The sequence below is a fragment of the Pipistrellus hanaki genome, assembly GCF_964339955.1.
Source record: "Pipistrellus hanaki genome assembly, chromosome: 9".
Taxonomy (NCBI): domain Eukaryota; kingdom Metazoa; phylum Chordata; class Mammalia; order Chiroptera; family Vespertilionidae; genus Pipistrellus; species Pipistrellus hanaki.
The window spans coordinates 30482251-30508419 of record NC_140511.1 but is presented as its reverse complement, the minus strand read 5'-3'; the positions used below and the strand labels follow the sequence as shown (position 1 = coordinate 30508419).

At 38.8% G+C, this 26169-nt stretch overlaps 1 protein-coding gene across 1 annotated transcript; it reads left to right on the top strand.

The window, feature by feature from the left end:
- Positions 1 to 7343: 7343 nt before the first annotated feature.
- LOC311627635 (putative tripartite motif-containing protein 49B) lies at positions 7344 to 24388 on the top strand (the record flags this gene model as incomplete). Its single annotated transcript, XM_084894129.1, has 10 exons — positions 7344 to 7763; positions 8051 to 8146; positions 9810 to 10040; positions 10795 to 10817; positions 11740 to 11837; positions 13245 to 13639; positions 15805 to 15865; positions 17704 to 17713; positions 20378 to 20617; positions 24280 to 24388. 10 exons carry the CDS (start codon positions 7344 to 7346, stop codon positions 24386 to 24388), a joined length of 1683 nt encoding a protein of 560 aa, XP_084750255.1.
- Positions 24389 to 26169: the final 1781 nt, after the last annotated feature.

The following is a 26169-nucleotide window of genomic DNA, read 5'->3' as shown; positions in this document are numbered from 1 at the left end:
GTGTGGAAGGGGACATTCTGGGATAGACAAGCTAGAATCTCTTCTCTCTCCCTCTCTCCCATACTACCTAGGGTTATGTTTTTTCCCCTAAATGTTTTAATAAAACAAAAAGATAACCCATAGACAGGGGGAAATATCATATATATGATAAAGGATTTGCATCCAAGGAACTCTTATAATTCAAAATAAGATATAAAAATCCAATGGAATACTATGCTTCTGTAAAAAGGAAGTATCTCCTACCATTTGCAGCAGCATAGATGGAGCATTATGCTAAGCAAAATAAGTCAGTCAGAGAAAGATAAATATTACATGATCTCACTCACTTATTTGTGGATTATAATGAACAACATAAATTGATGTACAAAAACAGATCCATAGACAGATAAACATCAATAGATGCTCAAAACACAGAGGTAAGGTAGGGGAATGAGGGTAAAGAGGGAGAGGTCAACCAAAGGACTTGTATGCATGCATATAAGCCTAACCAAGGGACACAGGCAACAGGGGGGGGGGGCAGTGAGGGCATAAGTGGAGGGATGGGGGGCAGTAAGGGGCTAAAGACACATATGTAATACCTTAATTAGAGAGAGAGAGAGGAGAGAGAGAGAGAGAGAGAGAGAGAGAGAGAGAGAGAGAGAGAGAGAGAGAGAGAGAGAGAATTCCCAGGGAGTGAAATCAATTGCACTAACCTATTTGGAAAACATGCAGAATGAGAAACATTTCTAGAGATTAAATGACTTTAATTCTTACCATTTCCAACAGCATGGATGGAACTGTAGAACATTGTACTAAGCAAAATAAGCCAATCAGAGAAAGATAAATAACACATGATCTCCCTCATTTGTGGAATATAATGAACAACATAAATTGATTAACAAAAATAGATTCAGAGACAGAGAAACATCTATCAGACACTCAAACCTCAGAGGGAAGGTAGGGGACAGCGTGGATAAAGGGAAGTGATCAACCAAAGAACTTGCATGCGTGCATATAAGCCTAACTAATGGACACAGGCAGCAGGGGGTTGAGGGTATGAGTGGGGGGCAATGGGGGAATAAGGATACATATGCAATACCTTAATCAATAAAGAGAGAGGCCCAGGTTGTGGGGCTCAACCCCCAGTGGGGGACGTGTAGGAGGCAGCCAATTAATAACTCTCTCTCATCCATTGATGTTTCTGTCTCTCTCTCCCTCTCCCTTCCTCTCTGAAATCAATAAAAAATATATTGTTTTAAAAATTAAAAAAAATAAAATAAAGAGAGAGGGGGAGGGAGAGAGAGAGAGAGAGAGAGAGAGAGAGAGAAGAATCTCTGTGGGTGATGCTCAGCCACCAGTGTTCTAACAAGACCAGCAGGTGATTCTGATGTACCTGCTAGGCCCATGGTCGGCAAACTGGGGCTCACGAGCCACACGCGACTCTTTGGCCCCTTGAGTGTGGCTCTTCAACAAAATACCATGGCCTGGGCGAGTCTATTTTGAAGAATTGGTGTTAGAAGAAGTTTAAGTTTAAAAAAATTTGGTTCTCAAAAGAATTTTTTTTTTGATATTTTTAATTGTTGATATTTGGCTCTGATAACTAATGAGTATGCCAAACAATGTCTAGGTGAAGTCATTGTTAATGATAATCTCTAAAAGGATCCCTCCTCAGAAAGGAAGGTCAGCACAGATGGGAAGGGCAGACTCTTTCTTTCTTTGTCTCCACCCCTTCCTGAATCTGGACCATCTGGGTAGAGAAACAGAATCCCTTTTGGGTGCTGAGGGCCAACAGGATTAGGCAATCAAGGTTCTTTGAGAAGAAGCATCAACTGGATAGGTTAACCCTCCAGGTTTAGGTTGACCATGTTGCCTTATGTATGGCTTCATCCACCACCAAATTACTTCATTGTTATTATTCACAAATTCTTTGTTTCTGCATTAAGCTTTTTTTCACATTTATGATTATTTCTGATTACATCCATTGAAACACGCAGTATAAATCCAATTGCTAAAAATTTTAAACAAAATATTTTAAAAATCAATTCACTGCAGTGAATCAAAAAATCTTTAACTGAAATCCAGTTTTCTATGACTCAGTGAACAACTGACATTTTATGTAATATTTCTAGGACTCAGAAAGCCACTTTTGCACACATATTTTTTTTCTTATTATATAAGTCACTTTTCAAATATATAAATATATAATAAGGCCTGAATCCCATCTCTCATTTTTCTACAGTATAGAAAAACCCCATGACTAGGTAGGACCATACATGTCGCTTAGCAGGTTATTCTCCTCTGTAAGATAAAACTTAAACAAAAGGAAAAGGTCATACACAATATATCCAAACTGGAGGACCCCATCTGGTGACACTCACCTCGGAAGGGGTTGAGCCTGTCCACCAGTCCAGTGATGGGATGTGCAGGGAGCTGTGGCTGCAGAGGTGAGGCATGTGCAGCTGCACCTGCTCACTCCTGTCAGGAAGAAGAGGCAATTAATCCTGCTGGTGGCATCACCATTCAGCTGAACATTCTTCCTCAAAATCCTTTTGTTCACAATCATGGTACAGAATTGGGCCATTTTTAGGGAATCTCTCTTACTTTTCTTTGCCTGCTACCAGTCCCATTTCTCAGAGGTACTTGTCTCTATTACCAATTCTGGGAAAATCTATTCTTTGACATTTCAGTTCTTATTGATTATGAAATATTAAACAATAAATGACCGGTATTTCAGAAAGATCTGTAGTAAGCATGAAAATACACACATCCCTCAGCCACAGAAGGGAAAATACTAACTTCTGATCAAAAGGAATAGGGAGTCCTATTCTGCCTGGGGGAGGCCACCCATCAATGTTTCTCTCACTTCTCTATCTTCTTCTCTCTCTAAAATCAATAAACATATTCTTGGGTGAGGATTAAAATAAAATAGTAGTGTCCAAGGTATTCTTATATTAAACTCTTACATTAAAATATAAAATTATCACTAGCTGGTTTGGCTCAGAATTTAGAGCATCAGTCCATAGTTCCATTCCCAATCAAAGTCACACATCTGCCTTGCAGGATTTATCCCCGGCCCTGGTCACATATGTAAGGGAGGCTACCAATCAATAAGTCTCCCTAAGGTTGATGTTTCTCTCTCTCTCTCTCTCTCTCTCTCTCTCTCTCTCTCTCTCTCTCTCTCTCTCTCTTTCTCTCTCTCTGTCCCTCACATATTTCTTGGTCTCTCTCCCCCTCTACCCTACTTACCACTCTCTCTCTAAAAATCTATTGAGATAATAATAAAATAATAATTAATAGAATTAAAATAATAAAAATAAAATTATACCAACAAATAAAGCACTATCTACAACACAGAATACAGTTAAAATATTTCCAAATAAACACAGTAAAATATTTCCAAGTTTTTGGACATTTGCTAAAGTCAAAATTAGTAAAATAATCTAAGCTGTTTGTAAATTAAAACTTTTTGATGTCCATAAATGTAAATATGAAGACATTGTGTGAGAGTTGGTTTGTTGGCAAAGTGGTGACTTGATGAGGTTATGTTAGTAGAGGTGTATTTAGGGAGATTAGCAAAGGTGTTGCTAATCTTCCTTCCCCTTAGAAGAGACTAGCTCTAGGGAGAGCTCTCAAATCCTATCACCTGGAAAAAATGAATGTGGTCTTCAGAGACTCCATATAAAGAGCCAAACTCACTCTTTCCAGAACACAAGGAGTGTGCTTAGAGCTTACATGGTCTGGGAGAATTCTGAGAGCTACTCCAACCATGTTTGGCAAGCTTGATCCCTGAGCGGACCTCTTTTTATTAATACTTCTTGAGCAAGCAGTGGTGAGTTTAATTTATCAGCAAATTGAGGTTGTTTTTACAAAATCACATTGTTTGCTAACTTAGTAAAAATGATTCCATTAATGATTTGTTTGGTATTTTGAAATTAATATGATGACTCATTTTAGTTCTCTTATTTTATTAATCCTTAGTAGTTCCTAGGACTCAGAAAAGTGGCCAGATACCCTGTGGTTTTGTATACAGTTGTAGATTCCAAAAACATTTAGAAGTATTTGATTCTATATGTAGTTACACATTACAACCTACTTGAAACATGATGAATGCTTGTGTACACAAGAGAGGTGCTATTCTATGTTTAGTGAGATAAGCACTCAATGATTTGAAAAAATAGTTACATGTTTCAATATTTCACTTTGAAGTAAAATAAATGTCTCTTAAGAAACAGAGTTTTATGACTTAAAGTTAAATTCAGGATAGTCCAGTGGTCTTCCCACATATCCATTAACCCAGCTATATCATCTTTAGCAATTCTTCCAATAGAATTGTCCACAATCAAGAATATGCATTAGGGATGCATTTTGTAGTATTTTCAGTAGCTAAATAAATAAATAAATAAATAGAAAATGATTGTTCTGAAATATATGTTGCAATTTAATGACATATACTACATGTTTTTAGTCTTATTCAACTGACAATATTCTATAGTTTAGTCTGATATCTTGTATGATTTTAACTAAAGGGTTTTATTAATCATCTAAAGCAAATGTTTGCTTCAGCATGCATAGAAAATCCACAGTACTGAATGATATGAAAGTAAAAATAACAAAAACAAAAAACCAAAACCTCTCACTGTGATCAATCAAGATCACAATGAGTGACCTTAGAGACTAAAATTTCATTTTATTGCTAATGTAACCAGAAATACTTATTAACATTATCAATGCATTGTTTTAGAAAAGATACATATGGCCAGGGCATTTACTCTGTGGATGGTTTGCCATAGTAAACTAGAATAGAACAAGGATACCTATTCTTATATTTCTTAAATTTAAGGTAATATCAACTTATGATAGCTTTTTGATGTGCCAACTTGGTGAGGCAGAACTACAAGGACAAAAATGAGGGCAGCAACATTTCTTCTTCTTTTTTTTTTTTTAACACACATACCTCTTGCCTCGTTATTCAATCAAAGGCTAAACTACTTGATGCTGTGAGGAGACAGCAGGTGTAACTGAAGTCCCTTATTTTTACTGTGAGCTAATGAAATTCTCAAGTCCTGACTTCATCAGTGAAAGCCCTTTAAGGAAAGGCATAGACATTCACAGATGTGCTAGTGTTTCTGGCTCAATACCAGGTAGGGGTGTGGAGGAGCCAGCCAGGAAATGTTTCTCTCTCTCCTGCTCTGCCTTCCTCTCTTTTTGAAAATCAATAAAAAATATATTTTAAAACAGAAAATATTAGATAGCCCCTTCCCAAATTTCCTTCCTTTATTTCATTTTCATATAAAAACTCATAGATATAGCATACCAAGAAAAATACTGACAGTCCTTCCTCTTTATTTGCAAGTTCTATAGTTGCAAATTTGCTTACTTACTAAAACTTATATGTAGTCCTATAACTAATACTCATGGTGTTTTCTTAGCCATTCTTGGACTTGCACTGAGAAGGAGAAATTTGAGTTCTGACAGTTGAAAGTTTCAAACAGAATTTGAATTAAGAGAAGCTCATACAGTAAGTGTCTTTTTCAGGGTATATTATGCCAAGTTTTTGGCATTTTGGTGCTGTTTGTTGGTGACATCACTGTTTGAAATGACCCCCAGCCTAAAATATCAAAGCACTTGGCTATGCTTTATGGAGAAAATGTATCTGTTAGATAAGCATCCTTAAAGAATGAGATCTAGAGTTGTTGGCCATGAATTCAATATTAATATATACATAATGTATAATAACTAAGATGTCTTTAAACCAAGGTTATGTACTTCTAACAAATGGATGGGCATGCTATGACCAGAGGCTGGAAGGAGACTAACTCTGCATTTCCACAGGGAATAATGCTTCAGTACTTGCTAATAAAGTGTTTGTGCCACTTTGTAGAACATGAATGGGATTTTTACTATGTGTGTAATATCATCTGTCACTTTAGAAATGAAGTAATTTGTTTTTAGAATGCAATGAAGAATCTACACTTATATAGATAATAAAACTAATAGATTATCCAATACAACAATGAGCAATTTAATAAAGAGATTATTTATAGAGAAGAAAAAGAACAAAAAAATCAAGAAAAGGTGCTAATATTGATTAACAATGGGAAGAAAGAAAATGGAATCAAAAGAATTATGTCTTATGCATGAGATTGACAAACTTTTGTAAATTTGATAATAGTTCCCAAGTATTGGATAATTTATGATTTCCCTTAGGAGTTGGAAAGGGACAGCATTGGGATTTTTAGGGAGTGTTCCCTATTGGTTTGGCTTTGTGGATAGAATGTTGGCTCATGGACTGAAGGTCCTGGGTTTAATTCTGATCATGTACCTCTGTTGTAGACTCCATCGCTGGCACTGTTCTGGGCATGTGCATGAGGCAACCAATCAATGGGTTTCTCTCACATCCATGTTTCTCTCTCTCTCTAAAAATCAATGGAAAAATATCCTGGGGTGAGGATTAAGGAAACAAAACAAAATAAAAGATGCTTCTAAGAGAAAAAAATAAAATAAATGAAAAGTCAACTCCTAGTAATGTGACAGTAAAGTTGGTAGCTGTGAATGATTAAATATATTTTAGTTTAAAATTAATCTACTTTTAAAAGTTAAAAAAACCAAGAAAAATGTTTATTTAAACTTTTAGCCTATATTTTTATACCAGAAATATGGATTATAGAACATTATAGAGAATAGTACTTATAGAACATTCACTTTACTGTTGTAGTAATAATATATGTACATTTTAAAAATATTTCAGTTCAGAGTTTAAACAAAAGTTAATTTAATCCTCAAGAATTCAAAAAAGGCCAATTTCTTTCATAATTTCTTTTCTAATAAATCTCCATTGGTTCAATTTGTGTTTGTTTGTTTCCTTATTTGTTTGTTTTAAAGGAGAGAACAGGTTTTTTGAGCTTCTCTCTCAAGTCATTTTATAGAACAATTTTGGCCATCTTCTTCTCAGATTCATTGGCTAAATAGATTTGTGGGATAAATTTCACACTTCCGCATTTACTAACAAGTTATTGAAAAGAAGAATGGGTACAATTCTGATGATTTAAAACAATTAAAACCAGTAATAAATGCAATATCTTACGTCCTATAAATGGATACTTGCACACATTTGTATTTGGATAAGTACTGGGAACTGAATGTGCAAGATTATGTGAGTCATCTAGTGATAACCTTATCTGTGGTAAAGCCCAAGGACACTTTCTGGGCTCCAGATTTTCATCTGTGTCATGGCATAGTTTGTTTGCTTTAGTGAGTATTGCAAAGAGAAAAACATATGGACATCACTACCCTCATATAACTGTTCAGAAGCCTCTCACCAACCCAGGCCCAGAAATGACCTGTTTCTAATTCTTCCCAGAAACATGGATCCCAGCATCTTGCAAATCTTCCAGAATGAACTCATCTGCCTCGATTGTAGGAACTACTTCTTAGACCCCATCACCACAGACCATGGACACAGCATTTGCAGGCCCTGTTTCTACCTCAGCTGGCCGGACAGTACAGTTGTTGTTTACGGTTCTGAATGTCAGGAAGAAATACAGAATTTATTCCTGAGAAACTTTGTCACAAATGTCACTCTCAAGGAAATTGTTCTCGTTGTCCGACGAGCCCATCTGGGGCAATTCCTGTGCTCTAGGGACAATAGGTGTGGGATACACATGGAGGCAAAGCAGATCTTCTGTGAGGACCAGAGGAGCCTGCTCTGTTTGCACTGCTCTACCTCCCAGGAGCATGAGGCTCACAGACACTGTTCAGTAGAAGAGGAAGTTGAGCAACTCAGGGTAAGTGATGCCCCCGAGGACCCACTTCTGTAAAGTGGCTATGAAATTCCTATGGGTCTGTTTCCTTAAGGATGGGATTACTCCATCCAGGTGTTCCTTTGAGAATTTCTGCCTTGGACTTCTTAATGTAAAGCCTCCCAGTTTTCACAAATATGTGATGTAAACAAGAGAACTCTATGATTTTCAATGGCTCTGATTTATCACTCTGGGGGCTCTCCTTTTATGAGGGCTAAATGTTACATTCTCCTCTTCATTGGATCTAATTAACCCTTGTGCATCTTTTGCAGGAGAAACTCCTCAGGACAATGTCCTCTTTATGGGAGAATTACTGTAAAAGTAACAGAAAGCTGAATATGGAAACTGTCACTTACAGATCTTGGGAGGTTGGTATTTGCATTTCTCCAACCTTCAGCATGAACTTGGGGTAGTTGGATGAGTAACTTTAAAATAGTAACTTCCTCTGAAACTATAGTATTTTCAGGGATTCAATATGGGAGTATGATCAACAGGAAAAGGGTGTTTTCCCTCCATAGACAGATAGTTGGGCTCTTAGTCGGGGTTTCTAACAAAATGACAGCTGACACACAAAGCATGCTGGTTTGTTCCAAGGATTAACAATATTTATCATTTCTACACCAAGAACCACAACAGACTGGGCCATTTCACAGTGTGCCATATGTGGAGGGCAGGGGTAAATTCTGGGCTTAGGAGACATTTGGCAGCTATTGAAAATTTAAGTGAAGCATCTGAGGCAGTATAAACATTAATGTGAATACTGTTGGAAAAGTAATATTTGAAAACAAATAAATTTCAGAGAGAATATCTAATATCTAATGCAATCCAGGGAAACCCTGAACTTATACCAAGTAATTAAATTTAAATCTATATTTATAAACAAATAAGAAACTGAAAGACCGAACAACCAAATGACCGGTAGCCCTGTGGCTATCAGGCCCACTGACCACCAAAAGGAAGATGCTCAATGCAGGAGCTGCCTGCTGGTGGTCATTGTGCTCCTATAGCCAAGCTCCTGTGGCTGGCCAGCCTCCCGAGGTCTTTCTACCTGGCTGGCTGGCCAACCTCCTGTGGTCCCTTCCCCCAGTTGATCAACAACCTGTGGTTCCTCCCCAAATCCAAGCGGACCCCCATAATCAACCTTGATGGGAAGGTGGTTGCCAACCTCCCATAGTTCCTCCCACCTACTGGCCAGCTCTCCTGATTGGCCCCTTTCACTAGCCAGGCCTAGGGACCCCACCAGTGCATGAATTCATGAGCCTCTACTAATATATATTGTCTGAGGAGAAAAGTGACAAGATATGAGGGATATAAATAAATACGCATATGTTTGAGTTCTAAATAGGATCAATCATCAGAGAAGACCTCACTGAAAATTTCACCTTATGAAAAAGATCTCTGAAAAGGATGGCAAACATAGGGGCATTTAGAGAGAGTATTCTAGATGGAGAAAATAGCACAGGTGAATCTATTGGGAGCACTTGAAAAGCCATACAGATCAGAGGGGGCATCAGAGTGAAATATAAAGGGAATGAAAGGAACTAAAATCAAAGAGATAATGGGATTCAGATTGTCAATGAAACCTCCTCAGGATAGGATTAAGCTGGATGAAATGCAAGGGATAAGCATATCAGTTTGAGGTCACAGCCTGAAAAAGGTGTTGAAGTAATCTCCAAATTTCAGGAATCAGACTAAACAGAGAATCTCTAATCCAATTAATATAAATTTAAACTGCATGTTTTATAAATGAACTGTGTTGCCTTCTCACACATGTTGCCTGGAAGATAGAAATCACACATTTGGTGTGGTTTTTTTTTTTTTTAATGATTATCTTATCAAAGGCTTCATTATGAATGAATTGGATATAATTGGTGTTTAAAAATATATGGAAGAGGAATGAGAAAATGTGAATCCTGAGACTAGACAAGATTGAGGGGTAAAGTAAAATATAATTGATCTTTATAAGGCGATGAGATTCAGTAGGAGATGAATGAAAGGGTTCATATTTTGACTAACTCCATGTCATTGCAGATTTATGTGAACTCAAAGAGGGAAGGGATCAGAGCTGAATATGATAATTTGCCTCCATCTCGATATATGGAAGAGCTACATTATATAGAGATATTGCAAAGGGAAGGCAAGGAGATTTTTGATCAACTCAAGGATAGTGAAGCCAGGATGGCACACAAGACGGAGCTTTTAAGAGGAATGTATACAGAGCTGAAGGAAATGTGTCATAAACCAGGTGTAGAGCTGCTCCTGGTAAGAGATCAGAGGTGGGGTGTTGAACATTCATGTGCACTGGCATTCCTTCAGCAGAAATCCATCTCCTCTTTTATGTCATTTATTTCCATAAACCTGTTTTCATTTACTTTGTTGGGAGGGTATTGCTCCTCAAAGGAACTCCGCAAAATAAAGATCCAGATCCCTCCTACATTATTCATAAGAAACAAAACTCTGAGATGGTAAAAGAATCCTGAGTTAGATACCCCCTCTAAAAGTCAATGATATATTTTGGCTTTGTGAAAGGAACAAAATGGTAGGGGGGTTATTGATATTGAGGCTAATTATAAGCATGGCAATATGGGGAGTTTTGGGGTTCTACACTTGCATTGCTGTCATTTTGAGTGCACCCAAATTAGAAATAGAAAAGACACTAATACTTAATCATGGTTACAGGAGCACACAGGGACTCCCCAGCCTTCCCTTCTCCCACCTTTGGCTGCCCATGGAAAGTCTCCAGGAATCAGTCTCCAGCAGAACATGAGTTTAGGGCAATATGGTAAACAAGAGGGAGTAAATAGATGTTTCCCAGGAAGAAACAAAGTAAGGAAATAATGACTTCTGGCACTATCTCAAAATTTCCCACCAGGGTGCTGGAGGGATTGAGCAAAAAATAAATAAGAGAAAGAGCAAAAAATAAGATAAAAAACTAAATGAAAAAAATAATCTCCCACTGGACCTAGTGGAAGAGTCATTGGTAAAAAGCACTAAACATTTCTATTTTTCTCCACAGAATTTTGGAGACATATTGCACAGGTGAGTCTGTACCTTGATACCAGCTGGTGCTCTTTCAGTTTTTACAGACATCAGGCAGGATATGCTAAAGTGAAGGCAGAACTTACTGGGATCTTGTTTGAATTTTTTTCCTGTATCTATCTTCCCCTCCCCAACTGCATGTCTCTTTTCATTACAATACTGAGTGATTGCATTCAGCAGTTTCTATGGAAAAATTGCAAAGAACACCCTCCCCCCCCCAAAAAAAAAAAAAAAAAAACTGAATTAAGGAAATACCTTCATTCCCAATATCTTTTTTAGTTCTCAAAATCCTACATATATGAAGGGAAGGTGCTAAGTTTTCTGAGTGATGAGAAAGTCAAATACCTTAGAGTCAGAGCTAGTGGACTCTGAGGTGCTAGGATAAAATAAATTCCCCACAGTGAGAAAGACCTGGTGGTTTGTTGTTCTATTCATAGAAGTTGACAGTCCTGAAAAACAGATGAAACAAATTCTCTAAGAGAATGATGTGAGGCCCCTAGAACCCCTTTCCACCAGAAAGCAGATTCCCCTGCCTGGGAAAAGTTTCACAGCCTCTATGTTGAGAGTGTGCACTAGGCCAACTAGTCTTCAGAGAACCACATCATTTCCAGATGGAGAGCATGTCAGTGGAATCCAGAATTTCCCTCTTGAAGATCCTCAAGGACATAAGAGACTCAGGATCTTTATAAATTCCTGGACAAGATGAGAAAGGGTTAGAATGAATTCTGGTTCAAATGGACTTTCCATTAGACTTGAAAATTAAGGAACTATGAAGAAGAATTATTTGGCAAAGTGGATTTATTTAAATCTACTAATTATTCAAATTAATGGATTTAAATAATTCTATTGAAGTATCTTATACATGAAAATAGTGGTTTGTTTGTTGACTGTAAACACTGCAACTTCCTCTTCCTTCTTGTAGGAGTGAGACAGTGTGTGAGCACATGCCCCAGCCTGTGAAAGCAGAGCTCACTGCAGTGACCATCCCAGGGATGACTGCAAGGTTCGAATTGTTCAAAGGTAAGTGCAGGCCCATGGGCAATATTCCCATTATCTATCATGTGTTGTTAGGGCCATGCAGATAATCTGCCCTCTATTACTGTGTTTCCCCGAAAATAAGACATCCTCCAAAAATAAGACCTACTTACAGGTTTCCTTTTGAGTGAAATATAAGGCATCCCCCCGAAAATAAGTCCCCCCCCCTAGGCTAAACATGAGAAATTTGGTCCACTGATTCTGAAAGAAATGGAGTCACAAGAAATTCACCAGGAAATTCAGGAATTGGATTGTTATGATGATGTTCCAGAAAATTATGACATGATTGTTATTGAATAAATGAGTAAATTCTTGATACTGTAGGATTCAGTTTGTCTGGTTTGTGTTGAAAACTACCGTACTACCGTACCGTATACAGGTAATACATTTCCTTTATTTTCATTTAACAATAAATGTGTACCGTATTCTTCTTCATGGAAAAATAAGACATCCGCTGAAACTAGGACCTAGCACATCTTTGGGAGCAAAAATTAATATAAGACACTGTCTTATTTTTGGGGAAACAGGGTATTAAGTGTGTTACTATTTTCAGACATAAATAGATCATTTGGCTGTATAATCATTTCAGTACATCCCTTCCAAAATGATGATGTGATTATTTAGAAGAAATGTTCTTCTGATTCTAATTTTTTACAATGGAAAACAATTCAAAGAATATTAGCATTGGCCATTTGCTATGAAAAGTGAACTTGGAGACATGAGTCTTTTTGTTCTTAATCTTCACCCAAGGAAACATACACATTTTTTTTTTTAATTGACTGAAGAGCAGCATGGAGAGGAATAGTGAGATAGAAACATCAATGATGAGAGAAAATTATTGATCAGCTGCCTCCTGCATGACTCCTACTGGGGATCAAGCCCAGAACCCATACATGTGCCCTGACCAGCAATGGAACCTTGACCTCCTAGTTCATGTGTTAAGACTCAAACACTGAGTCACATGGGCTGAGCTAAGGATATTTTTTTACATTGATTTTTAAAGACAGTAGAAGGGAGGGGCGAGAGAGGGGGACCATGTACCCAGGCAGATGCAGGTGCAGGGGATGGAACTTGCAATCCAGGATGTGCCCTGGACTTGAATCAAACCTTTTATTCTAAGTTGGTGAGCCAACACTCTGACCATTGAGTCACACTACCCAGGGTGAGATGAGTCTTATATTTTACTCTACACATTTGAATTTCAAAAAAATGTCCAAATTTTGTTAGGGATCTGTTTGTTCTACACATGTATATGTCCTGTATTAAATGTGACAACCAACATTGCTCATGTTACTGAGACCTCATAATAAAGCAACATCTTGAAAGAGCAAATTTGCCTCAGGACTTTTATCTGCAATGTGTCCACATGATTTTTTTTTTTTCTTTTTGCAGAGATTGTTATCCTACGGCATGCAAGAACTCACGGTCATGTCTTCCTAGATGGAAGTTTGATAAGCCTGGATCTTGGATGTGGTCCTCTAGATGAACTGTGTATCACCTCACAATATGAGTGTTTTCTTAACTGGGATGTTCAGACTTTTACCACTGGGAGACATTACTGGGAGATAGATGTGGGAGACACTTGGAATTGGGCTGTAGGAGTCTGCTGTGATGAGTGGGTACAGGAGAATATACATTTCCATAAGGCATTCTATCTTCTTGGCTGTGCTAAAACGGACATGCACCACAGTGTCTTCACCACCTCCCCACCTGTACTGCAATATGTGCCCAAACCTATTGGCCAAGTAGGGGTATTCCTGGATTATGAAGGTGGAAGTGTGACCTTTGTAAACGTAGCACAAAGTTCCCTTATATGTAGAATCTCCCATTGCTCTTTCTCTCCCTGTCTCAGGCCTATCTTTTGCTGCAGTCACTTCAATTAGAAATACATTAGGAATTTTTCAATATTTTGGGGAACTCCAATATCTATGGAAGGCATTTTCCTGGTCACTATCAAATAAGACAAATATGTTACATGTTTTTGTTTCTAATTTCCTTTTATGTCATGAATACCTATTTACTGTATTATTAAATATGATAACCTTCAAAACATATGTATTGGTTTGTGCTTGATTCAGTTTAGGAAAATCATCACCCATGATGCATTTGTTTTATTTGTGAACTGTCATGAGGAAGTATAACTAGAGATGACAAGGGTGTCTGGAAAGGTAAAATTCAATGCAAGGGAGAAGGGACCATTCATTCTCTTCCCAAACAGACATGGTTGTAGAACACAGTGGCAAAAATGTAAAATGCACACACATGCATTCCAATGGCAATTTAGAAATAATTTTCTAATTTTTCTTCAGCTAACTATATTCTACGTGTTTTTCTCTCATTTTAATAATCCATAGTTTGAAGCAACATTACTTATTGACCTGTGCATTCCTTTCTAATTCTCACCACAGTGATACAGTGTTATTTGTATTCTCTACTAGATGGAAATTCACAGGATGATCAGACCAGTACTCTCCTCATCTTCCCTAGTATCTCCATCTAGAGATATATTTATTCATATGCTATACTGTCTATGTATAAAGTACTTAATGCTATATCATAATCTTCATAACTCCATATCCTCCCTGGCTTTCCCTCTATTAACCTGTGAAGTCCTGTGTCATTTCCTTACACCTGTCATCCAATTCACCCTCTCTACAGCTGTGTTTAACCTGTTGATTAAACTCTTCAACAAGTATTTAGTCTTAATTATTGCATTAAAATAATATATATATATATATATATATATATATATATATATATATAAATTCTATTTTTTCTTAAAGATAGGAACATTCTGCCAAAATTGTTAGTTGTATGAATACTCAAATAGAAAATAAGGTTATATTTATATAACTGGAACATTGAGCCCTCTGAAATATAACATTAGAGAACCCCCTTTAATTAAATCAATTATATGTAATGTATTTTGCATTAAGTGCTAAGGTAACTAAGATTTTTTACCTTCTTAACTAAATATCATTATTCATTACTCCTTTCATTAAATATATGCTGTGGCTCTTCCCTCACATTTTAAATGCTAGCAGGTGAAGAACACATGGGTGTTTTAAATAAAAAGCTTTTACCATATTTTAACTTTAATATACAATAGTGGTTTTTATTATTACTGAAAAATATTTCGTTTTCCTTAAAGATTATTATATTGCTTAATTTATAATATACAAACTGTGCTTTCATAAAAACATACACCAATAAACATTATAAACTGAAAGCTTTCAACTTTCTCATCACTGGTGGTGTTTAATTCATGTTTTGGTCAAGTGTTTATGCTAATGTAATCTAGGAAAAGTACTATGGTACTTTTAGTCTCATTAGATTTCTAAAAATAGTAATTTTGTGCAAAAACGAAATAATGAAAATGTGCCAATCAGTATCAGTTTTTAACTGAAAGGTATTATCTGTAAACACCAAACACAGCCATCATAGATGTCCCCACCCACAGACAGCCTCTCAGTAACCTGAGGCCTTTTTCAGTAATCTGGTCCACCTCTGCTAGGACAATGAAACCCTTAGCTACCACCCAGAAGCAGGTGACAGTGCTGAGAAGAAAGGGACACAAACCCGGGTTGACCCCTGGAGAATTTCCTGTGGTGGTTTTGCAGCCAGGAGCCATAGCCCCATGCCACCCAGAGACAGGAGTGGGAGGTGCCCAGTTGTTTGATGCTGGCTCCTCCCACTGCAGAACCCAGCAAAGGGACCTGAGCTTCATTTCTCTGTGGAGCTGCTGGTAGAGCTGGTGTGTGTCCTCCTCTGAAGCCAACCATCACCACCACCACCAAGAGTTTTGGTCCTTTTGCTCCTCCTGGTGCCTGCCTTTCCCATGCTGCTGGGGATCTATTCCCTCCACCATCGCTAACTGTAGCAATGCTGTCCTGCATGCTGAGTTCTTCTGGCTACAACCCCTTATATTTTATAAGGACACTGTTTCCTTAAGAATGACATGCATATAGGTGGAGTTGCTATGGCTGCTGATCCTGGGGAGCTACAGGAGCCTTGTAAGCCCTCTCTCCCCTTCCTTGGGACTGAGCTGTGTCCACCTCACCACACTTCTCACTCAGTGGGTGGTTTAGGAAACCTGCTCAGAGGCCCCAGTCAGGCAGCCAGCGCAGGACCATCTCAGTCTGTATCAGAACAGCCCAGTAGTAACTTCAAAACCTTGAATCCACATATTATCTAATCCAACAGCATCATCTCCTGCAATGTTTCCAATAGAATTTTTCACAAACAAGGATATTGTAGAAGGATGCATTTCGTAGCATTTTCAGTAGCTGAATAAATAAATAGGAAATAAATGTTCTGAAATCTGGGGTATCATTTTATAAAATATACCCAATATTATTAACTCAAGATATAAATTTTTCTGTAATTACTGGTTTATTCCATGATATTTTGTGTGTTTTTAATGAATATGTTGTATTAATATTCTAAAACAAATAATTCCACATAACAAGCCAAACCAGGGCCACATAACTCACAATACTGAATAATATTAAAATCTCACTGATGTCAGTCAGGTTCGCAGTTTGTGAGTCATCATAGAGGTCAAAATCTCGACTTATTACCAATACAATCAGAAGAGTATATTACTATAATAAACAATTTACTGAGTTTATGAAAATCTATGTAGGACAGTCACTCCATAGATGACACTACATGGTAACCTTGGACCTGAATTTGTTTTTCTTAAATATCATGGCATTTAATCAAGGATGTTTTCTGACTGCCAAGTTGGCCCAGCAGAAGGAGCATGATGTGGCTGAGGGGCAGCCATCTTGAATCTTATCCACACCTTCTCTTGGTTACTTAATCTAATTAAGAGCCCTGATGAAGGGATTTTGCAGATATGAGCAAAGTCCCTTATGTTGATTTTTAAAAATGTTTTTATTGATTTCAGAGAGGAAGGGAATGGAGGAGGGATACAAATATCAGAGATGATAGATAATCATTGATAAGCTGCCTCCTGCATGCCTCACTTTAGGGATCAATCCTACAATCAGGGCATGTATCCTGACCAGGAATTGAACTGTGACCACTAAGTTCTTAGGTAGATTTTAAACTAAAGAACCCCAATCTGTTTATCTTCATAACTGCTGCCTGAGGGGCAGGCTTTTAATTAAACCAACACCTAAGGACCCTCTGTATCCAGAGACCCAGGAATGATGCAGTGGAAGATCCTTTACACAACTCAGCACATAAATCAGGTTTATTTGTATGTGACAGCTGCCATTTTGTAAAATACATAAACTTTTTAAAGTGTAAAATGAGATCACTTTACAGTGAACTCTTGATTTTGTGGACCTTGATGTAATAGACTTAGAATTTAACAGACTAGGCTTCTGGGCTCTATGTCATATGTGAAAGTTAATACCCTGTTAGTTTTTTTTAAATATTTTTATTGATTTTCAGAGAGGGAGAGAGAGACAGAAACATCAATGATGAGAATCATGGATTGGCTGCCTTCTGCTTGCCTCAAACTGGACCAGCAACCCACAAATATTCCCTTGTTCAGAATCAAACCTGGGACCCTTCAGTCCTCAGGCCAATGATCTACCCACTGATCCAAACTGTTTAGGGCTATTCTATTGATTTTTAGAGTTGGAGAGAGAGGAAAAGACAGAGAGAAACATCAATGTCAGAGAAGCACATTGGTTGGTTGCCTCCTGCACACCCCAAGACCAGGGCCCTGGCCTGGGAGAAGCCTGCAACTGAGGTAAATGCCCTTGACCAGAAGGGAAAGCAGGACCCATTGGTCTGCAAGCCAATGCTCAATCTACTGCATCAAAAAGGCTTGGGCTGTATACTTAATTTTAATTACACAAACTTTTCTACCTAGGTGAAAGCAGGTAAGCTAAAAGATTTTATTTTTAATTTATAAACAGATAGGATGGATTATTTCATTAATTATAAACTATAGAAAATGTCCAAAACCTTGGAAGTATTTTACTGTGTTTACTTGGAAATATTTTAACTATGTTCTGTTATGCAGGAAGTGCTTTGTTTGTTGTTATAATTTATTATTATTATTATTATTATTATTATTATCATTACTTTTTAAATTCTCACCTTAGAATATTTTTCCATTGATTTTAAAAGAGTGGAGGGTAGGGAATAGGCAGAGAGAAAAAGAAAGAGATGGAGAGAGAGCAACATAAATTTGATAGTCACATAGATTTGTTGCCTTGTTTACATGCCCAGAGCAGAGCAAGGCATCAAACATTCAATCAACATGTTTGACCTTTACTGGGAATCACATCCTGGGCTGGTGCTCCAACCACTGTGCCCACACAGCCAGGGCTGTTTTCATATGTTAATGTAAAAATATCTTGGCCACTACTATATATATATTTAAATCCTCACACAATAGTATCTTTATTTATTCTGGAGATTTATGTGTGAGGGTAAGATTGACAGGTTGCCTCAGGCATTCACCCTAACCAGGGATAGAACCTGAAACCTGTGCCCTAACCAGGAATCAAACTCTTGCCCTGAGATCACAGATAGTACACTCTTGCTCTAAAATTGCTTCTCTGGAGCTTGGAGCATAGCTCAGTGGTTGAGCCTCAACTTATGAATCAGGAGGTCATGGTTCCATTCTGGATGGAGGCACATGCTTGGGTTGCAGGCTTGATCCCTAGTGGGAGTTATGCAGGATGCAGCCAATCAATCATTCTCTCTCATCATTGACATTTTTATTTCTCTCTCCCCCTTCATGCCTCTTTGAAATAAAGAAAGAAAAAAACACTGCTCTGTCTTGCCATGACTGCGGCTGTAGTCTTGACATCACAGATATTGTTAACATGTTAAAATTACCAGTCAAATTAGTCATCTGGGGTGCTCCCTGCACCATTCCTGCACCATACTTAAGTCAGTGGTCAGCAAACTCATTAGTCAACAGAGCCAAATATCAACAGTACAATGACTGAAATTTTGAGAGCCAAAATTTTTAAACTTAAACGTCTTCTATCACCACTTTTACAAAATAGACTCGCACAGGCCGTGGTATTTTGTGGAAGAGCCACACGCAAGGGACCAAAGAACCACATGTGATTCGCAAGCTGCAGTTTGCAGACCACGGCCTTAAGTGAAGCTTTCCCTTGACACCACCTTTCTCCAGCTCCCAAGGCAGCTACTTTGAAAATCACTTTGGTCTCCTTTAACTACTTGGTTTAACACACACGGTAACATGATGGAAACCCACCTCAATGGGGGAAAATGACAAAGAAATAATATTTTTAAATGAATAATTCCTATCAGGACTCTGCCAAAACTTGCTCTCTAAACTTGGATGCATCCTACCCCTGACATATTTCTCACTCAATAAGACAGCTGTGGGAATACAAAGATTTTGTAAGAAAAGGGGAAGGTCACCTTGACTGTAAACCTTTTGCAACAAATGCAAAAATCTACTTAAAGTAGATGATGTTAGTAAGTTTATACAGTTATGATTTTTAAAAATAGTCTTTAACTTCCAAACTAAATTACCGTCTCTGGGTTCACATAATTGTTCAAAATAAAGGCAAAGGCAATTTTTCCTCCTATTTTACTAGCACCAAATTTTCCTCAGTGAAGTACAAGAATTTTACTTATTAAGGATATGTAAAAGATCCCATCAGCTAGTGTGGATCAGTGGTTAGGCATCATCCCATACCACAGAGCTCACTGCTTGACTGCCTGGTGAGGGCACTTGCCCAGGGTGTGGGCTCCATCCCCAGTAGGGGATGTGCAGTAGTCAGCCAATCAATGTTTGTCTTTCATCAATGTTTTTTTCTTTGTCTCTCTCCCTTCTTCTCTTTGAAATCAATTAAAACACACACACACACACACACAACAACAACAACAACAACAACAAAGATTAGTTGGGCCTTCATCAAAATTAAAAGATTAAAAAAATAGTCTGGGATATAATGAAAGTTAAATTGCCTGAACTTAGATGACATAAGGAAAATCAAAATCAAATATCTTGAACCAAGCGAGTGACTGGCATTGAGTGTTAGTTGGGGTATTAGCGCCTTCAGGACTCAGCACCTGGAGCTATAGATTTGGGAGAAACACCTGAAACTCAAGCTATTTTGAAAAGGAAGGGTGTCAGCAGAAGAGGTGTTGTTCTTTATGCAGAAGAAAAGGGGGTAGGAGGGAGATGGAGTTGGTTAAATAGTTAAGAATGGTTTCTCCAGGTTGTGGGAGCTTTCCTGTGTCTGCTTTCCATGTGTGTCACATGCCTACCAAGCCTGTTCTGCTCTGGACACAGAGTCATTGAGTCACAATCCGAGACACATTTTGCTTAGACCTTTGTGTCTCCAGGGCAGAGGAATAAACTCCTGATTGTGTTCCCTCAGAAAAACGGGCTCAGACCTCCCACAAAATTTCCAGAAAGAGCTCACGTGTGCCATCTGCCTGAATCACTGTACAGACCTAGTCACCATGTGCTGTGGGCACAGCTTCTGTTGTTCGTGTCTCTATGTATCCTGGGAGAAAGCAGAAAGCCCTCCCTGTTGTCCTGTATGCAGGGAACCATCAGAGCAGAAAAACCTCAAAACCAATATAACCCTGAAAAATCTGGTGTCCATGGCCAGAAAAGCCAGTCTGAGGCAATTCCTGAGCCCTGAGGACAATAGGTGTGGGCTGCACAAGAAGACAGAGCAGATCTTCTGTGAAGACCACAGGAGCCTGCTGTTTGCACTGCTCCAGCTTCCGGAGCACAAGGCCCACAGACACTGCTCCGTGGGAGAGGCTGCTGAGGAACACAGGTGAGTGGTGCCCCTCAGAGCACCTTGAATGATGGGGAGAGTATAGCAAAGAGATGAGGATTCAATCTTTTCTTTTCTCACTCTATTGATATGTATTTCAGAATCAATAATGACTTTTGAGAAAATGCACTGGCTTACCTGTCTTCATGGATATTGCAATTAAATATGGAACTGCCATTTGACCCAGTTATCTGACTTCAAAGAATATATCCTAAGAAAACCGAAGCCAGAAAGAATGCAGGGTTCATAGCAGCATATTGTACAATAGCTAAGATTCTGAAAATGCCCAAGTGCCCATCAGTAGATGAGTGGATAAAAAAGCTGTGGCACATTTATACCATGGAATGTGAGGCAGCAGGAAAAAAAATAGTAGGATCTCTTACACTCTGACACAGCTTGGAGGGTACTGGAAAAGAATATAGTAAGAAAAATAAGCCATTCAGGAAAGACAAGTATCACATGATCTCACTCATAGGTGGAATCTAATCAATCAAAATAAACTGATGGACAGAGTGGTTACAGAGACATAGAAGCATGAAAAAGATTGTGGAATCTCAAAGGGAAGGTGGGGAAGGGTCCTGGGTGGGTGATGATCAACCAAAAATCTAATAGGCACATATGCATAATCCATGGACACAGACAATAGGGTGATGAAGGCCTGGGGTAGATGGCAGGGTTGGGCTGGTTGGGATCAATGGGGAATAAAAGGGGACATATTTAATACTTTCAACCATAAAGATGACAAAAGGAAACCATGGTGGTAATGACAGTCACACATTTGTGACCTCTCACCAGGGCCCTGCTTGCTGGGAATAAGGCTTTCCTGAGCTCCCCTGTTTCTGAGGACTGGTTTCCTGGTTTATACCTGGGAAGCTCCAAGTATAGTGTCTGGGGAGGAAAGAACTCCCCAGGCACTCTACTGGTTCCTGGTCTTCACCTCAGTCAGGCTCAGTGGACTCTGGGCATTTCTCCCCTCATGCCCTGGTGTCCTGGCAGCTGCATTTTTCTGTGGTGAGGGGACTGATGGGGGCTAGCCTGTGCTCCAGAATTGTGGGGAACACAGACCTTAGCTCAGAGGCCTCTATAGGCACTGGTGGATACCCATCTCCTGCTCTGAGCTGTTCTCTCCTGTCCACATGAGGCCATAATCACCATCAGCCTCCCAAGGCTTCCTTGCCATCTTACTGGGTTCTTCATATCAGTGCTTTGCCATTGGCTGAGGTATCTCCAGGGTTGGAATAGAGGAGGAACCCTGAGCCCCTTTGCAGCCCACACCCACACTCACTGCTCCCTGGTACTTCTGAGCTTTCTGCCCTGACCCCACTAACCTCCAGGGAAGTGTTTGCATCCCACAGTTGCCCTCAGATATCAAGGCTGTGCCACCACATCCATATCTCCCTTCTCCTCTCTAGTCATACCACTCAATGTGTTTTCAGGGTTTTCCCGCTTTAGGATTTCTGGGTGTCATGACTAAACAGAAGACCTCTAGTAGTAAACTTTGAGAGAACTAAACAAACTGATTCATTAACTTGACATGGAAGAAAAGAATAAGGAAGAGTGATCATGAAAATTTTGTAGAGAAAGGACTAGATATAGTACTGGAGAGCTATACCACATAAAACACTGTAGTATTGGCAAATATATATTCTCCCTTAGCTTTACCCTTTGAGAATATAATGAGTGCAGTCTCCTGAGGAGCCTCAAAGATTCCTTGGCTCCTCCAGTCCCTTCTACACCTGGCCTTTTGTAAGCTCCTGGACAACTTCTCATTTACTCCCTAAAGTCCCTCCTTGTCCCTGGGCCATGGCTGCTCCTGAAAATTTCCAGGGCTAGTGGAGCCTAAGGGTTTTCCTCAGCCCCTCTTGAGAGCCAGTTCTTGGGCAGTGGGAGCTGTTTCCTCTCACAAGTCTCAGGAGCTAGTGACTGGCTTGTTGACCCTGCAAGAGCTGGGTTCTCTGTTCTTTTGGCGCCACCTTCAGGTAACTCTCTTGCAGGACAGACTCAGGGAAATGGGGATTTCTCTGGTTTGCTGCAAGGTCAACCCCATCTAGGCCTTGAACTGGATTTCTTGGAGCTAGATGCTGGTACCAGGGACAGTATCTAACCTCTTAAACTTGGCAGTGACTTACCCTGGACCACAGGTTCATTGCCCCTGAGCTAGATTTCAGAGATGCACGTTCCCTTAATGCCTCTGCTGGGATCCAGGGACTAACTTCAGCTTGATATACTCAATATTTTTCAATAGAAGGACTTGGACATATAATAAAATATTTTTTCAAAAATAAAAAAAACCCAGCCAAGACTGGTTTGGCTCAGTGGATAGAGTGTCGGCCTGTGGACTGAAAGGTCCCAGGTTCGATTCCGATCAAGGGCTCATACCTTGGTTGCAGGCACATCCCCAGTGCGGGGTGTGCAGGAGGCAGCTGATTGGTGATTCTCTCTCATTGATGTTTCTAACTCTCTACCTTTCTCTCCCTTCCTCTCTGTAAAAAATAAATAAAATGTATTTTTAAAAAAATAAAATAAACCAAACACCTTAGCTGGTTTGGTTCAGTGGATAGAGCATTGGATTGTAGAGTGAGTGAGTAGGGAATGTGATTCAGGTCAAGGGCATTTCCCTGGGATGTTGGCTCATCCCAGACCAGGTTCCTGGTTAGGGCCCATGCAGGAGGTAACCAATTGATGTGTTCTCTCACATTGATTTTTTCCTGTCTTTTTCTTTCTTTTCCACTCTCTCTAAAAATCAATGGGAAAATATCTTTGCAACTCTCTAAAAATTAAATGCGAAAATATCCTTAGGTGAGGATAAAAAATAGGAAAACAAAAAGAGCAACTTGAATTATAACTAGTCCCACTTGATATCAAGAAAAATAGATAACTGTAGTCCACTAGTACTAACTAATAATAGATGACAGATTAGCCTTTTTAAACTGAAAGATTGTTTACACCCTATATGCAAATACCACCAACAACCTTCATAACTCTCCAGGCACAGAGAGTATCAGCCCCCTAACTTTTTTCCAGTAACCTCCAGGTGGTCTGGCCATTCTCAAGTGTAGGTGGCGAATCCCTAAGTATAGGAGAGATGAGTGGCAGTTGACCATGTTGACATTCTGGACCACAAATCAGGTCACAGCAAGCCAAGACCCTGACAGGTTGCTTCCTCCCTGGCTCCTCCATTCTGAGGCAACCAGGAAAGGACTATGGAATCTCAGTCAAAAGAGAGCTGCGGTGTGTACATACATATGTTTGTATGTGTGGACGGGGACATGATTACATAGACAAATTGAAATGTTTTTTCTGCTCATCATCCCCACACTTGCTAGGGCTTTGGTTCACTTTTTAAATGTTTTAATAAAACAAAAGGTAATCTATAGACAGAAAAAAAAATTTAATACATATATCTCATAAAGGATTTATATCAAAAAAACCTCTTACAATTCAATTTAGAGGATTTGAGAAGGCACTTCACTAAAAAGATATATGGATGGCTACTAAGGACATTGGCTTAGCCTATTTGTACTTCTTTGTCAAAAAGACTGTAGACCTTGTGGTTTATAAACAACATGTGTTTCTCACAGTTTTGGGGGCTGAAAAGTTCAAGGTCAATATGGTGGCTGATTCAGTTTCTGTGGAAGTCCTATTTCCTATTTTACATACAGCTGCCATCTCCTTCAGTCTTTACCAATTAGGAGAGATGAGGAAGCTTTCTGGAATCTCCTTCATAAGGGCACTAATCCTATTACTGAGGGCTTCAGCCTCATAAGCTAATCACTACCAAAAGGCCTTTTAAGTCTATCAATAGTTTTAGGTAGTAGGTGATGAGTAAAGAATGAAATTGTGTTTTACTGAGATTCTAAATCCCCTGGAGCTGCCTGGGTTACAGTTTTTTATATAAACTCAAGGTCAATGCTTGAAGGAAAGAAATGCTCAGGTATATCTTCTTACACCTTTATTCCCTGTTCCTACAACAGTTTATCTCTTTTTTTACACAAATATTCTCCCCCACAATAGGGAAGCAGTTATATGTGTGCTATGTAGATATGAAAATAATTGAGGTGATAATACCTACAAACTAGTACTAGTTAATCATTAGTGTGTGGTCTGTCTCTCCTTTATTGACTGAAAACAACTTTTAATGTCCTAGTCACACACACACACACATTTAAATAGAAACATCTGCTGAAACCGGTTTGGCTCAATGGTAGAGCGTTGGTCTGCGGACTGAAAGGTCCTGGGTTCGATTCCGGTCAAGGGCATGTACCTTCGTTGCGGGCACATCCCCGGTAGGGGGTGTGCAAGAGGCAGCTGGTTGATGTTTCACTCTCATCGACGTTTCTAGCTCTCTATCTCTCTCCCTTCCTCTCTGTAAAAAATCAATAAAATATATTTAAAAAAATAAAAAATAAAAAAATAAATAGAAACATCTAAATCACATACACATGTATATGCACAAACACTTTTTAAGTTATTGAATAGTATTTATGGTATTGGTCTGTTTGGTAACATTGGACATAGTTTCAATAGTATGTCTTTAAATCCATGAATATTAGGTATTCCCATTTACTGGACTTGTAGTTCTACTTTTGTTTCTTTCAATAATGTTTAATAGTTTATATACAAAGAATTAAATAAACTTTATTAGATTTATTTTTAGGAATTTCAGTTTCTAATCATATAAGATGCATTTTAAATTTCCTTTCCTATTTTTTATTGTTTTGGGAAATTCACTGATCTCATTTCTTCCTAAATTCATTAATTATATATTTAGGAAAATTTCTAAATATGCAATCATGTTGGGCTAATACTATAAATTATCATAGCTTTCTTTCCTCTTTCCTAGGGGTTAGATTTATTTCTTTCACATGTCTAATTGCATTGAATAGGAATCTGTCATCGTGTTGAATTTACACTGAGTAACCAGATTATTATGATCTCTGAACCTATAATAATTTACCTACTCAGTGTATATCCTATATAATAAAAGGCAAATATGCAAATTGTCCCCCTCCACCAGGAGTTTGACCAGCAGGCAGGCTAGCCAATCACCCATTTCCCCTCTGGGTGAGGCTTGCCAGACCCATCTGGCCTCTAATATATTTGAGTGGCCAGATTATTATGCATTCAGAAATCAAAATAATCTGGTCACTCAGTGGATGTGGTAAGAACAGAAATTCTGTTGTTGTTGTTTTTTAAATATATTTTTATTGATTTCAGAGAAGAAGGGAGAGGGAAATAGAAACATCCATGATGAGAGGGAATCATTGTTTTTGTGCCACTTGCACACTGCCCACTAGGGATGGAGCCAACAACCCAGACATGTGTCCTGACAGGGAATGAACCTCTTATGACCTCTTATTTCCAGGGCCAATGCTAAGTGGCTGAGCAACACCACAGGATCAGTCCAATGTTTTAGAGCTTGCCCATAGCAGAGAAGTAGCTATTTCCTGTTTATTGCCAGCCACATTGTAAGCTAAAGCAGGGATTCCAGCCTCTTTAATCCTCTTTTGTCATTGTTTTCCTGGGGCCATTTTCTGGGGAAAGCTGAGGGG